This window comes from Diuraphis noxia, unplaced genomic scaffold, assembly GCF_037042655.1.
Source record: "Diuraphis noxia isolate RWA-SAM2 unplaced genomic scaffold, SU_Dnox_SAM2 contig0003, whole genome shotgun sequence".
Classification (NCBI taxonomy): Eukaryota; Metazoa; Arthropoda; class Insecta; order Hemiptera; family Aphididae; genus Diuraphis; species Diuraphis noxia.
The window spans coordinates 40,960,635-40,977,537 of NW_028301713.1; the positions used below are offsets into that span (position 1 = coordinate 40,960,635).

At 25.7% G+C, this 16,903-nt stretch overlaps 1 protein-coding gene across 1 annotated transcript; it reads right to left on the reverse strand.

The window, feature by feature from the left end:
• Positions 1 to 2,789: 2,789 nt before the first annotated feature.
• On the reverse strand, positions 2,790 to 8,487 carry LOC107167302 (uncharacterized). Its single transcript, XM_089223863.1, has 5 exons — positions 7,518 to 8,487; positions 6,109 to 6,236; positions 5,903 to 6,035; positions 5,625 to 5,780; positions 2,790 to 4,160 (listed from the first exon to the last, which is right to left on the reverse strand). The coding sequence occupies exons 1-5, from the start codon at positions 7,558 to 7,560 to the stop codon at positions 4,006 to 4,008; spliced, it is 615 nt and encodes a 204-aa protein (XP_089079989.1). The 5' UTR covers positions 7,561 to 8,487; the 3' UTR covers positions 2,790 to 4,005.
• Between the last annotated feature and the right edge of the window lie 8,416 nt (positions 8,488 to 16,903).

Here is a 16,903-nt window from a genome sequence, read left to right on the forward strand (position 1 = left end):
AACGAAAAAACGGGAATTTTTAAGCATAATATTAGTTTTCGGCAAATCCGATTAATACGATTCAATTAAATATTATCTATAATTCTTTTCTTAAATAGGTATAATGTCTTTTGTATTTATTAGGTAGTTATTATATCGTCATATAATTAATAACTATTGTCTTCATATAACAGGCTTTTTTCCGGATATTTTTTTTTTCATAGGCGTGATTTAGACTTCATCCGCAGTGGCAGCTTAGCTAATGAATATCGCCACTTTAATGAACCGAAAATGCCCCATAGGTACCCCCTTCGATTGATAAGTTGGGGGGAAGGGGAGTAGTCCCACCAATTTAATATTTATATAGCTTAAAAAAGTCTGTATTATCTAATTAATAATGTACAGTACTTTCAGTACTTTTAAATTTAATCCCAGGAATACAGACCGGATTACACAATATAATAAAATTAATAAACAAAATATATGATGATGAGCAACTAGTCAACTAGGTACCTATACTAGCGACTAGTGGATATAATAACAAAATTATTTATTTTATAAATATAAATTATATAAATACCTAATGTGATCGGAAGGACATTGAACAACACATAACATATATATTTTATATATTATAACATGCATATATCAAAATTCAAAGAATAATAAGTCTTCTTTTTGTAGTAACATTTTTCTTTCTTTATTTTATAGAGCCGAGACATTTGACACCCAATAATAGGACAATATTGACACCAAATATAAAATTCATAAATACTGAATATTGAATAACCATCATTTAATCTTGTAATATAATTCAAGTTTATTCTAATAAAATTAAAAGATAAAAGATCTTGTAAATATTAATTTATATAAATATAATTATATAAATAAAAAGCAATAAAAATAAAAGATATAGGTATTCAATGTTTGATTACATACGATACAATTTTAAGAAAACTAATAATTTCAGTATTTTTTGTTTGTATTGAGAAGTTTTACATAAACGTTTAAGACTTTCTTGTTTCTTCATTTGATTGAATTTTACAATTTATTTGAATACCCGTGTTTAGTTATGTCCTATCCATTCTTATATAATATAATAATCATAAGAGGCGGAGACATCAATTCGACAATGCAATATTGTTATATTATTATAACAAAATAAACAATGCACATTTTTTTTCTAAATGAAAGTTGTGAACCACCTGATTTAATATTTGGTTGACAGGCGCCTTTCAAAAATTACAGGGGCAGCCCTGGCGGCTGGCACCCTAGACTGCCACCGTCTAGTTACCATCTTTCCCACACGCCTATGCTTTTTTCCCCCGAAAATCTTTTTCCTACCATCATAATGATCCTATTTAGTGAATTTAGAATATCTATTAGTTTTCCATATCGTAAACATCATAATAAAGTTAATGTAATATAATTAGTAGCATGTCATGATGTAACTAGTTATGACGTGGATCAGACATTCAGTCTACCAAAGGTTCCTAAACTTCTCAGAGCCAGCGCTACCTTTTGCAAGGCCCTGGGCTAAGCTTATTCTACCTATAACCGTCATAATCATTTAATAGTCTTAGCCTATACGATTTCCATAATATACAATATTTTTCAATGTAAATTTTAAGCGCGAGGCCCCGGACAAATATGCCGACCCTGCTGCTTCTCACCTGGCACGAGCCACGAATGCGCGATCCATTTTGGGAAAGGTTTAAATATTTACGATCCACAACATATACTAGCTATAATGACCTATGACCTTTTATTGTTTATTTCTATTTAAACGATAACTTTTAGAATAGCGTTGTGACGTTGATGAGTGGTACCAGGTATGCTGTACTTACGTCATTGATATACTGATGATTTTCACGTGCTGCGGAGATGATACATTGTACAAGTGCAATAGCCAATACCTAGGTATATAGTTACAAGGGAAATACTTTACCGGGAACACACATTTAAACATCAAATATATTTTATATTCTTATACATATGGTAGACGTCGCTTATAAGAAACACGGATAATTGATACCTACAATCGCTTTATTGAAATAAATTGTCCTGGGATGGATTGGCTTTATATATAACTATATAAGTTACCATCATTATAAACGCTCGTTCTAACTGCTAACCGTCGTTATTATTTGTGTACGAGCAATCGGTTATAACTTACAACGAGAAAAACTAGCTGGCCCTTGAAATTCGTTATAACCGATTTCTACTGTATACCTAAAGAATAATATAGATCTAAATATCATATTTATAGACGGACAGACTATAGAACAAACAGACCAACCTATTTAATATCTGTTTATTGGGAGTATTTTTAAGGTTCTGGACTTGTATTATTACTCGAAATTTATAATATATGAAATTATGAAATTAAGATTAAGAAATGTTCAATAAAATAACATTTTATTATTTAATCAAAGATTTAGCTAATAGGTACAATTTACGACTTGTGACTTGTGATTTATTTATTACTTATTTATTTATTATTCACCCAGCGTATTGTTGTTAATATATAGCTAATTATTATTTTTGTAAATTATATAATAATAAGTCATGGAATTTAAACACCCTAAAAAAATGATTTAATGCGCTAAAAATTTTGAATTATGCATTGAAAAAATGCACTATAATATCGTTATAAGTTTTAATAAACATTTGGTATATCTTAATGAAGATATACATTTAAAATGTAACATTTTAAAGGATTGTAAAAAAGTTTTACACGCATTATTGCCCAACAAGGTACAGGAAATAAAATGTTTCCCACAATACATTACTTCATGAACTCATAAATCTAAAGACTATAGTGAAATATATTTTTTTTTTTTACATTTATTGGAATAAATACAATCTGTAATATTAGTTAAAATAAGCTTATGAGTGGAAATGTACAGTTGAGATTGTGAGAGAAGCAGCTACCCAGCAGTAACACTCGACGTGGCTATTTTACATTATAAACATATACTTATGTTAGCGTTTTTTTAAATTTATGGTGAAATATAAAGAAAATTATTGGTTTAATGAACTATTATATACAAAATACTCCCATTGAACAATTTGAACTGCATAGAATAGACTCATTACAAATATGTAAATGTATACAAATCCGGACCCTAGTTATTTGATATTAGACATATTTAAACTGGACTTTACCTTTCATAAGTAAAATCTTATGAGCAATCATAATCTCAGATTGTAAAAAAAAAAAGAGGAGGTTGTTAGTGCCTAGGGGTATATTAAATTAATATTTATTATAAATCATTGAAATTTTATAAAATATTGTGGAGAATTGATTAATTGTACTTAAGAGTTGATACCCATAAATATAATAAATTCAATACTTTTCACTTTTTAATAAATTTTTTGCTTTAGGAATCCATTGAGAAATCAAAATGTATAACATAGACTAAATAACCAGATTTTGAAGCTATACAATACAAAGTACATACATTGGATCTGTTTAACTATTCACATGAAAGTGTCCTAAGAAAAAGAATCAATACATTGTAGTAAAATATATATTACTAATAAATAATAATTAAATGTAAAAACTTGACAAAATTGTAATAGATATGCCAGCTATTTTTAAAATGTTGTAAATTTTATGCACATCCTTATCTACATAACTTAATTGCTTATATAATAAATTAAAACATAATAATGGAATGACAATAGTGATTGTATTGAACACAATTTAATTATAAATCATAAACTCTATACTTAAAAAAACAACGAGAACATTTGTTTTCATTTTTAAACGTCTTTATAGTCAACAAAAAACAATCAATGTTAAGACCTAGGAAGTAGTTCTTCTTCATAATTGTATAGTAATAAATATTATAGTATTAATAAATAAAAAATAAATGCCAATAGCACAATATGTCAATATCTGAAAAATATTATTATAGTTTTTTTTTTTACTACTTAGTCGTAAAAATAGTCACTTAGTATAATGTTAAATGCACAACATATATTATAAACATTGTATAAAAAACATATTTGACTACATTCTCAATTGGTACAACATTGTATCTTAGAATTATTTATCTTATCATTGTTAGAAACTTCTTCTGGATCAATTTCAAGTTTTAAATGCACTGGTGGTTTTGAACTTTCTACTATTTCTATAAGATTTCGACCAATATTTGTGAATAAGTCTTGAATACCTGAAAAGTAATAAAGGTTTTAATTTTAAAAACAATCAATTATTTTTAAATTTTATAGTGTATTATTTATAATTATACATAGGTTATATTCCCATGAAATAAGGTAAAATTCATTTTAGCACTATTTTCCACATCATTCTCTAGATATTCAATAATTCGGAAAGAGTTTAGTCCAGTGTTTGGAAAGAACGTCGTTCATGAACACATGTTGACACGTTCACAGTTAGTGAACGATATGCGAACGTGACTCATTTTTAAAAAATAAAACGTGAATGTGAACGACGTTTATATTTTTAATGAATTTGAACAATTTAGAAGACGCTCAATTTATTTACTATTTAATAAATATAATATATATATAATTTAGATACTTTATAAAATGTATATGCTCTAAAGTCTAAATTGTTTTTATTTTTGGGTTGAGACCTATATGTTTATGGGTTTTTATACAAACTGCTGGTAAACTATTTATAAACAAAAAATTAGACGAACGACCTAATGAACGCGTTCATTTTTTCAAAGAATGTGAAAGTGAACACGTTCATTTGAAAAAACATGAACGTGAACGAGTTCCTTTTTTAAGGACTGAACGTGAATGTGAACGAATTCATTTTTTAGAGAATGTTCCGAACACTGATTTAGTTCTATCAAATATGGATCAACGAGACTACAACTGAAGTTGAATTTTTTAGTAATATAGTAAATAGACTTACTATGGAAATTTAAGTTAAAAATATTACCGGTGTTCATATGTTGACTCATTAGGTATAGTAAATTATTCCACAACATACGTATGATCATTTTTAAATTGTTAATTGTAATATTTTAAAAACTCTTAATTTTTTTAAAAATTTAAATAATAGAGTAATAGAGTAGGTCCTTACATCAGTAGCTTTTCAGACGCCTGGGTGGATTACCTGGAATTTGATTGGAGGAAAGTTGGATGATTATAAGATTAGAGTGAGAACAAACACAGATAATGTTTTTTAAGTATGATAATAGGTCAATTCGCCGTAATAATAAAGCTAACAACACGAGACTGGATCTGCCAGTGGCGTGCTCAGGGGGGGGGGAAGTTAGGGGTTATATCGCCCCTCCATTTTTTTTCAAATCTACAAAAAACAACTTGTTGGTTATAAGAGTTGTTTTAGAGTCATTATTTAATACTTTTTATTAGTTATTACTTTATTAGCAAAAAATTATAGTTAAATGTATTATTATTATTTATATCATCCCCCCACATTGAAAATGTCTGGGCGCACCACTGGGTTCAGCTGAATGTAAATATAGTGTGTAGATCATAGAAAGAAAGAAAATAATAGTGTTCTGGCATCCTATTAATTAATAGTTTCATGTAACTACATTTTGATGTAATTAATTTCTGGGAGATTTGTGTGTTAAAAAAATTATGGCAGAGAATATGTAAACTTAGTTTAAGTATGATATTATAATCCATAATCTTACCTGTGTTTGAGTAAACACTAGTTTCCCAATAATGAGCATTCACTGAATTAGCAAATTCTTTAGCTTCTTCAAACATTATTACACGTGAATCTAGTAAATCAGTTTTGTTACCAACTACATAATAAACCACAGGCGTGTCTGTATTTTTTCTTACTTCTGAAATTAAAATAAATATAAATTTAATAATATATATTATATTATATTTGTACATACACATTAATAAAGAAAGATAAGTTCACGTTTGATTAATTTTAAACAGTTTAAAATTGTATAAATACCATTAATCCAATTTTTAACTTGATTAAACGAGTCTCTGTCTGATACATCAAAAATAATAGCAACTGCGTCTGAATTTCTGTAATACATTGGTACTAAGCTACGAAACCGCTCTTGTCCAGCTGTATCCCAAACCTTGAAAAACATTTACAATTTACAATAATATTATTATTATTATTATATATTTTTTTAAATAAAACAAAATTACTTTTAAAGTAATTTGATAGTCCCGTAATGTAACTTTAGCATACATAAATGAAGCACCAATTGTTGCTTCACATTCTTTTTTGAAATCTCCTTTTATGTATCTAGTGATTATACTTGATTTACCAACACCTGAAATTATTTATTAAGGTTTAATTATTTTATTTTTTTTGTGAATGGCGCAAAATTGTTAAACTATAGTAATATTATACTAAAATTATGGCAATTGTTTAAGATCCAAAAGATGCTATATAAATATATAAAAAAACATATATGGTAAATTAAAACTACAAACTTCAAGCACTTTAATAAGATTTAATATGATATCAATTTTAACTTTTAAACACTAAAAGAACAAACTTAATATCTATAAATTCAACTTTATATAATAAAATAAAATAATATTTACAATCTATGCTTCCACACAATAAGCAAATAAAATTATTATAGGAGATGGGTAGGATTTCCAAAATATTTATTTATCATATTATTAAGATATAATTCCTATGTATTCTTAATAATAGTGAATTGCTACAGGTGTTATATAGGAGGAACTTTTTATTTAAAATAGTTTATTATTTACAATCTATATCATTTAACTAAATAAGGAATAATAGAGAGGTAAATGAGAAGCAAAATACACACAAAAAAAATCACTGTAAAACCCAAAATTTTCAGCACTCCACTCAGAGGAAAATATTTTTAGTACCATAAATAATATTATGTCATATTTTTAAGCTATAATTATTTATAGTAAAGTTATATAACATTAAAATGTATGTTCATTCATAGTTATAAATGTTATAATATAAATAAATAAATGCATATCAATTAAAGCTTTTACTCACTGGGAATGAAGATGCATGCACATGTCATGCATGTCTGTTTATAAACGTTGGTACTAGATACAATTATAATTTAATTTGGAGTAGTTACTTACAGGTAAAGTTAATATTTTGTAAAAAAAAATTAATAATTTGGGCAAGTTTTTGGTTTTGAATAAGTTCTAACAATATTGAGATATAATAATATACTAGAAGATTTAGTATTATGGTGACTTGTGACAAATTAAAAACTAATGTATTGAAAACATAATAAGTTCTATTTAATTTAGTGAAAGAAATTCATAATTTAAAAAAATACCAATATTTAAAAGTGTCTACTGTAAATTCATCTATAACCTGTATTATAATTTGAATTTAAAATTAACGATTAATAACAAATCATATTAGATGTAAATGAATAAGCAATATTATAGAATATTAAATACTTATAAATTTATAATAATATAAAAATATAAAAAACTATTATTATTTGTTTAATTAATATACATCAGTCATCAAGTATAAAATGTGCAATACCATTAATACCAAACTTGTTCAAGTTTCTATTTATTTTGATAAATTAACTTACCCTGAGATCCCATGAATACTAATTTGGCGGTTAATCTCTTCATAGCTGATTATTACCTATCACTTTATTAATAGGAGTTTTTTAAATAATTTAAGTATAACGTTTTCTATCAACAATTGGTTAAAATACTACTTATACATAAAATATCAAACGTTGAAATTTACTGATTAGCATTAAATTTTTTAAAGCGATACCTAGTTATTAATTATTAAGTTAATAAATAATAATAAATTATTTAGTTATTAATTATTAAGGCTTCAATAAGTTCAAACAAATAAGTGTAAATTAAATAATTTTATTTTTAGTTAAGTAAGCAGTATAATAATTAATAATATTATGAACAATACTATAGAAGTTATCTCTTTATCTACATAACTAACATATTAAATTATTTTATATTTATTACGTAATCAATCAAATTAAAGCAAGAGAAAAACAAAGAAAAAATTATAAAATATTAACAATAAGTAGTTAAGTACCTATTACATAATACTGTATTCTTAAAAATGAGAAATAAAATAATATGGATTGCTCATTTCCCTATAGTACCTACATAATCGCCATTCCAGTCATTCGATACATCGACACTATGGTCTATAGACTATAATATAAGCAACTAAATAATTATTTTATGGGCTGTGGGCTGTGGGCTGTGGCAGAAGGCAAAACCTATACAGATAAACCTGATAAACAGATTAGGTCATATTATTAGAGACTTCACTTAACCGGTCCGGTCCATTACCATCATGATTACCATATTTTTTTATTAGCGGCAATATTGTATATATTACGTTACACGATGTAGAGAAGATGTGATGTATTATTGTATTCTATGAGCCGGTAAACTGGATCTTATCATGCTTACAATTAACCCATGATTGGAGAGAACACGGTTAAAAAGATAATTATATTTTTAATCGTGTTGGAGGATCATCTGCTCTTAGGTCACTGTAGAAGACAGAAGTAGATAATTATATGCCTTACTATTCTGTCTCTGTGGCTCTGTGCCAAACTGTAGGTAAATTCTAAATATCATTTTATACTTAGGAAGTTGGAATTTGCATCATGCAAAATTGTGTGTCGTGTGTGTGTTACCAATAAGTACCATAATCTTCTGTGATAACTGATTAGTGGTTACCATTTACCAAGTGTTCAAGACATAATTTTGGCGCCATTTCATTACAAGTATCTTTATGGGACGGGTACAGTTTTCCCGATTTTGATAACAACTGATAACATCGAACCTGATAAGAACGAAAAAAAAAGGCTCTTGCCAACCTATAAAAGTTAGCACAAATCCGAATTCCCGCATCGTTAACCAGCAATTATATAAAAAATAAAAATATCAGTTTAATACCAATAGTGATTTTTCGAAAAATTCATACCAAGAAATTTAGTCTTCTATAAAATAAAACCCTGTTTAGTTATATTTTAATCAGTGAAGTTAGGCTTTAATCATTATACATTTAAATTTTATTTTAATTCATTGATCAATGTCCAATTATCTTAATAAATTATTTTAAACTTTATATTATGATTTAGATTCATTTTATAAGCAATTTGGCTTTTAAAATCGTACTAAAGGTTACCATTGTATTATAATATATTATATTATTATAATATTGTAATCTTTTGATTGAAGTGCAGCTAATATTAGAGAATGTATTTAAACTTACTGAGCTATAATAATTAAATTGTGTATGCAAATTTGAATATGCCAAACAAAACTAATTACTATTTAGTCATATTTATTAGAAATGTATATAATTTATTTTTATTTTTAAAAACATAATTAACTATGGTAGTGTAAAAATATTATTAAATTCTTCATAGGCTTAAATTATGGATTATATATTTTGTTAATCAGTGGTTGAATTGGAAAAATAAATAAAGGTGGGATCTAAATGAAGTTTAACAATTAAGCTAATCAATTTAATAGTAACCCTATTCCTTGATGAATATAATAATGGGGTACGCTTTAATTTGAAGAAAAGATGAAGAGTAGCTCAGTCCCTCCCGCGTCCTCCCCCAATTCAACCACAGTTGTTAATTAAATAAAGGTAGCATAGCCAATTAGAAAAAATTTAGTAAAACAATATATTATAGTATTCATACATCCAGTAATTGAATTTTCATGAAATACATTTTATTTGTTTATTTGTAACTTTATAATAACATACATTTTTGTGTGATAAACTATTCTATTTATTTATTTATTTAATAGATATCAAACGTTAAAATAATTTTTGCTATATTGATAAGTAACAATAAAATTGTTAGTAATTTCTTATATGTTAATAGTTTTTAAAATATTTTATAAACAAAATTATTTTTTGAGACAAGTATTTTTGTAGATAATAGGTATAATAACTATAATATAAATATAATTTAAATTATAAACTAAACTTGTAATAGGTGTTGTTTATATTATAACAAAATGGTAAATTGCTATGTGCTACAAGCAGTTTTTTTTACTTATTTATCAAATTTATAATAACTATAATATTTATGTACATATTCTTATTGTGTAAAATTGTTAACATAATAATATGAATTATAGGTAACATGCTTTTTTTAGTTGGTAAAAAAATGAAAAAAATGATATTTATTTTCTTTAAATTTTATATACTGAGTTATATTTTTGATTGTTATATAAATTATATAGGTATTATATTTTCTTTATAATATTACCACAGTAATAATATTATTACATTGTAAGTAATTATTTTTATTGTTTTACGTAAAATCATATTTTGTTTTAAATACGAGTATTTAATATTTTCAAAGTGTTACATTTAATTACTTTTCTAATTGTTATCTAATGTTATATATTTTATTTTCCTTGTACTATTCCCTAAAGCGATATTAGATATTAAGTATTTATTTTGATTTTTTGTAATAAATCATATTTGGGTTTTTTAACATTTTTAAATTATTACATTTAATTAATTATTATGTTGTGTTCCTGGTAATTTGTTTGCCTATACACTGTTACATAGGTGGTAACTATAATATAATACTGCATGTACAAAATCTATTAGCTTATACATTTTTCTAGTTTTTCAATATAACTAATTATCTTAACATTAATTATGAATGTTCAAATACCTACTTGTGTTAAGACTAGGTTAAACTGTCCAATGACTGATGTTTTAAAACTGAACTTTGTGTTATTTTTAATGTGTATGATTCAGTATCCTTTCAAATGTGTTTATTATTATGTATTAACCATATATTTTGGAAAATAAATTAATAATACTGAATTTTTGAACAAAATATTAAGTTCAACTAGTCCTTAATTGTTAAATAACTGGAATAGTTATCCTAACTTGTTGTCTAACATGAATTTATAATAAATAAGTACTTATAAAATAAGCATCTAATTATCTTAACATCAACAATTGTGTTTAAGAATCCCATTATAAAAATGTAACTATTTTAGATACTTAAAAAAAAAAAATGTAATCTGCAATGTAACGTTTACGACTCATGGCCATTGTAACCGATGTCTTTTGATCGATAAAAAAAAAATGTAACTATAATGGATTGAAGAACACAACAGAAATAGAAGATATTCTAAACTAATATTTAGTATAATAAAATAATATACTACCTATACAGAGTGATTTTTTAAACATGCTCACCTAATTTGTATGCATTTATTCAAATTTTGATTTTTGAATTTTTAAATATGCTTGAAAACCATATCTCAAATTTGAGATTTTTGTACCACTTAAGAATGATCCTGTAACAGACAACAGTACAAACTTCTGTTTTTTCAAAACTTTATTTGCTACTTATTATTCAGCAGACATTTATTGATGCACTTATCTAAATAAAAATTTAGTTGTTCTTAAGTACCTACTATGTATTAATTGGATTAAGTAGCTACTAGTTATCAGTGTTAGATTAAATTAAGTTAACCAATAAGTAATAACCCTGTGTGGCTGTGTCCTGTGATCTATAATAAGTATATTATTATTGCTTTACAAATTAGAATTAAACACTAATTATATATTCTAATTACCATAATTCAACATTTCAATACCTAGTATAGCAGTATGTGCATAAATAATAATTAATAATAATTGTATTGTGGAATAATTTAATTACTATTCAGTATTCATTCTTTTTTCGTGGTTATATTTGGAACGCAAGTACGCAACTAGAATGCAACAAATATTTTACTTTTGAGTTTTTGATACCTACTCAGTTTATGTGTTTTATTAGGTACATATTAAACATTAAAATAAATTAATGTACCTATCGTACGTATAATAAAAAATAAAAATTCGTTATTAGAATTAAATTAGTAGGTACCTAGGTGGCTAGGTAGTAAGGTATGTAAAATAGACCTCAAACATAGACACTGAGAATAGAATGATCGAGAATCAACAAAACAAACTACAGTTACGTTGTTGGATTAAGATTAACATAGGTGCCTATCTACTGTTAAATACGTTTTATAATATTCAGGGAAGGTAATAGTTTTGTGATGTAATCGTGTAATAAACTAATAAATATAATAATATGTGAATATTAAAATGCAATTTCCACTAACTTTCAAAAATTATCATAGTGTGCAGTGGCACCGAACTAATTTTTTTTAGGTGTGGCAATGGACATTAATTTATATCCACCCACCTACCTCTATGCAGTATGAAACCTAAGCCATGGGGGGCAAAGCCACCACCACCCCAAAGACACTACAGATTTTTTAACTTGGAAAATATAATTTTCATAAATAAATACCTATATATTATTTACTGCATTTTTGCATTATTTCAGTAGGCTACCCCTTTATAAATGTACACACAAAAAGTGGGGGTAAAGTCTATGTACAGCATAACTAGTCGAAATAATCCTTCAATTTCAAACTTTGGGGGTGGTTTCCAATGTAAAAGTGAACATCCTTGGTGCATTATAATGGTCAAAAGTTAACATTTTCCAACAATTTTCAAAAAAATGGAGAAAAACAAAAAAAAAATGAGCAAAACCAGTTTTCGACCAAATCGGTTTACTTATATGGTTGCAATTCAAAAACTAACCACTTTAAATACTTGAAATTTTCACCAAATGTTTATGTTAGTATTATCTATATACAGTTTAATTTTCAAAATGCTTTGACTTTTTTTTGAGTTATTTATAGACCACTGAAATTTTCGATTTTTATGATAATTTTTTTTTTGAAGGGTCAGTAAAAAAATTTTGGATGACCAAAAAAACTTGAAAATTTAAAACAAGGTTCCTCATGAGTTATTCTTATTGTAGCTAAAAAAAATTAAAAATCATTAGAGACAATTTTTTTTTATAAGCGTTTATAGTTGAAATTTTTACGAAATCTGCGAAAATGCGAAAATTTGCAAGTAATTTTGAAGTTGAAAAATTATAAATTTTTTTGCGTTTATAACTAAGGATTAAAAATACAACACTAAGTTTTCTATAAGTTTTTCTTCAAGTAGCTATAGAGAAAACTCGAAGCATCATTAAATGAAAAATTTTAAGTGCTTTTGAATTTTAAATTTTTACGAAATAGCGTAACGATAACGATTTATCCTCAAACGATTTTAAATATTTGTTATTATTCAAAAAGTATAAGTCGTAGATACTTGAAAATTTCACCAGTTATTTAAATTGGCATTTTCTTTACATGATTTAATTTTCAAAATATTTTGAAGTTTTTTGAGATATTGATAGACGACTGAAATTTTCAATTTTTCTGAAAATTTTATTTTTGAAGTGTCGATAAAATTTTTTTGGCCCTATCAAAATATTTGAAAATTCAATACAAAGTTTCTCATAAGTTATTCTTATAGTGATTAAAAAATTATAAGAATACATAGGCACAATTTTTTTTTTAATAGCATTTGAAGTTCAAATATTGACAAAAATTCGTCAACCCATGAATATTTGCAAATTATTTTGTAGTTCAAAATTCATAAAATTGTTTGTATTTATATCTAAGGTTAAAAAATTCAACACTAAATTTTCCATAAGTTTTGCTTCAAATAGCTATAGAGAGAATTTGAAGTGCCGTTATAAGAAAAATGTTTTGAGCGTTTGAGTTTTAAATTTTTATGAAATCGCGTAACGATAACGATTTATCCTCAAACCAGGTATATGTTATATGTATATGTATGATATAAGGTATTATAAATTATGATAACTACATGCAATGTTTTTGGAAAAATTGATTAACCATGCCTTATGCAAAATGCGTCCTAAAATATTTGTTTCAAAATAGAATATATGACAATATGTAAATATAATATATCATAGATTGACAAATCATCTCCGTTCAGAATCGTTTTTCGTATACAATGATACCTATTATTGCATTCAAATTTAACCTACCCTAGTCAGAGGTCCACCCCACCCCCTAATGTACAGCAGAGCGACATCCACTTACCCGCTTTTTTCTAGTTACTAAAATATATTAATTTATAATTTTTTGGAGATGAGTGTTCAGTTTATGTGAATAATTTGGCCATTGGCTGAACGAGGGGGGTGTAGAAGTCCCCTGTCCAAGTTTAAAATGTGCACTCCCAAAAAGGGGGAAAGTGACTGGCCATCGTCATATGAAAGTATACCAAAAATGATGAAAAAATACCCTTTAAATAGTTGGTCTAACTTTTTTATTTTTAAATTATAGGCAATTAACTTTTTTTATCAAAACTAACCTATCGCTCATTTGTTTATATATCTTAAAAACTTTTCAACATTTTGACTTAATTTTGGTATTACAATAATGTTTTCTTTTTATCCTGTTAGAAAAATGTCTACCAGAAGTAGTGCTTCGATTTCCACATATTATATAGGTAGTATCTTTTTTTTAGCAAATTGGATCCAGGTGGTACTTAAAGAAAGTAATTTTTTGATTCTCTCTTATTTAACGCCACAGTAAAAAACCACTGAAAAATTACAAAAGATCTGGATTTCAATTTTGCTTTGCAAAAAATCTTTATTTATCACCATAGAAACGAATAATATTTAAATATCAAATAAAATAAAATATTCTTTCGTCCGCTCAGAATCGTTTTTTTATCGAATGTAATCATTGCATTCAAATCGAATACTGTAAGACTACACTATCCTGTCCGAGGACCGAAGGGACGATGGACAAACTTTCTACACCGCAATGCTGACCTACTCTTTTTAATTTTAAATCTATTTCAGTGTTATATAAACTACAATACTACATAGAACATACACGCAATTAAACAAGCAATGTGAAAATGATTATTATTAAATGGAAAAAAGTTATCATTTACTAATTAACTCGTAGTAAATATTAAATTATTTGGAGTACCTACCTAATCCTTTTAAAAATTCAAATGTTTGATAAAAAAAATGTTTACTTTTTCAAATTAATAAATCGGCAGGACCTAGGATCGACTGGAAGTTTTTTGAGGACATGGTGAAATGTGCGGATATATTTTATTATAATGGTTAATTTATTCGTGGAGATCATGAAATTTTTATTTGAATTAAATTAAAAATAATTATATATACCAATTTTATTCATCTAATAAAAACATTGTCTACAATATTAACTGTAGACATAGCTACACAGTTTAACACATCCATGTAGTCTTGTGTAAACTACTTTTGAAAAGTGTTTGGAATAAATACTCGAATACTTATGAAAGATATATTTTATATTTTGATTTGTGTCACTCTATTCTTTCAAGGGCTACAACAAAGATTGTTACCAATTCATAAATATTAAATATTGAGCGATATATAACAAATAGTTTGAAAAGTGAACAAATTTCAAATAAATATAATTTTCATTCAAGCAAAATCATGTTAAAATATTTAGTTCTCATTTTGATCATTTAATTTTGTTAACCTATAAATTGTATTAGGTACCACTATAAAAACAAAGTATGTATGTTGTATATATTTTACATTAGCAGTTATTTTTTTTTTATAAATGTAATATGAAAACTAATGGGATGAATGGTGTGGTGGTGTGGGGGCTTTGCCCCTACGGGTCAGTGAGCTTTTCACTATTTGTGCACCCCAAAAAATATTGGTCTAGTTGCGCCAATGAATTTGGCATTAGACGTTCTTTTCATCACACATTATGGTAAAAATTAATTTAACATGATAAATGTTTATTCTAAAATGTTGTTGTGTGTTGAGGTATATGTTTCATTACTCATAAACTTAATGTTTATTTTAATCAAACTTAATTTTCAATAGCTTATGATTACATTCTATAATTCTCAAACACTGTACTAAGGGGTGGCGAGGGAAGGCTTTAGTCCTCTCTAAAAATGGTCCAACCCAAATAAACCAAATATAAAAAATATAACATAGCCCCACATGCTATTTTTATAATAGATAAATTATTATTTTTAAATACTTATAAAATATATTTTTTAATTTTTAAAAATTAACAAGTATTTTATTTATTTATTAGTTAGTTTATTAAGTAATTACTAAAAACAATAATTTAATTTATATTGATCAAACAAAAGTAAAAAGTACCTAGTTCAATAATTCAATCATAAAGGATCATCATGTTATAAAACTAAAATTAAATATACTTTAATTTGTGCATCATTTTTAAAGTTGTTATTTGAAGTCTGTATTTAAATATTTCCTTATTTACATAAAACAAAACAGCCTTTTAGCCATATAGGTAACATTATCAAAACATTGTACCTACAATGCATATATTATCTATTGAGAACTTAGAATTTAAAAAATTTGGTATAGTGTTATAAAATTTAAATGTGTAGTATATGTTAAAATAAATTAAATTATATAATTAAGTAATCTCTTTTGTTTTTGAAAAAAATAATGCATAAAATGTATCTGCTCAGCTCAGAATCCCTTGAAAAAAAAGGTTTAGTGCCAATGTGTCATTATACTATTATAGTTAAGTACAGTATAGTGTAGGAATATTGCAAGAATTTGGATTTGTTTTTTAAATTACTGTATTATTTTGATTATTCTGTTTATTAAACACAAAAGAAATTCACTATATCAATTAATTATTTTATTATCATTGTAGCAAAAGAAAGGTAATGTGTTTAGTGCTGTATATTAAGTATGTTTTCTAGCAAACTGTATAATATAATAAATAAATAAATATATTTATTGTAGAAACAGTAAAAAATATAAAGGAGAGAATACATTTGATATTTCCAATTTGTTCAGCACTTGGACCATTAGAACTCGATATTTTTCAGATATTAAATCCCTTAAAGTACCATCTGCTAAAGAAAGTGATGTAGCATGTGATAATAATCAATGTATACAAACAAATTACAATACAATTAAAGCAATTATAATATTTAATATGCCTTATAATACCATTTATTTTGTAATTTGTAGTTAGTATATTGATAACCATTAGTTATAATTGATAAGCG

Coding starts and splice junctions, on each gene's coding strand:
- LOC107167302 (XM_089223863.1), bottom strand. CDS start 7,560: ATGAAGAGATTAACCGCCAAATTAGTATTCATGGGATCTCAGG. Junction 5,781..5,902: donor AGTTAAAAATTGGATTAATG/GTATTTATACAA, acceptor TTTTAATTTCAG/AAGTAAGAAAAAATACAGAC. Junction 4,161..5,624: donor TAGTGTTTACTCAAACACAG/GTAAGATTATGG, acceptor ATTACTTTTCAG/GTATTCAAGACTTATTCACA.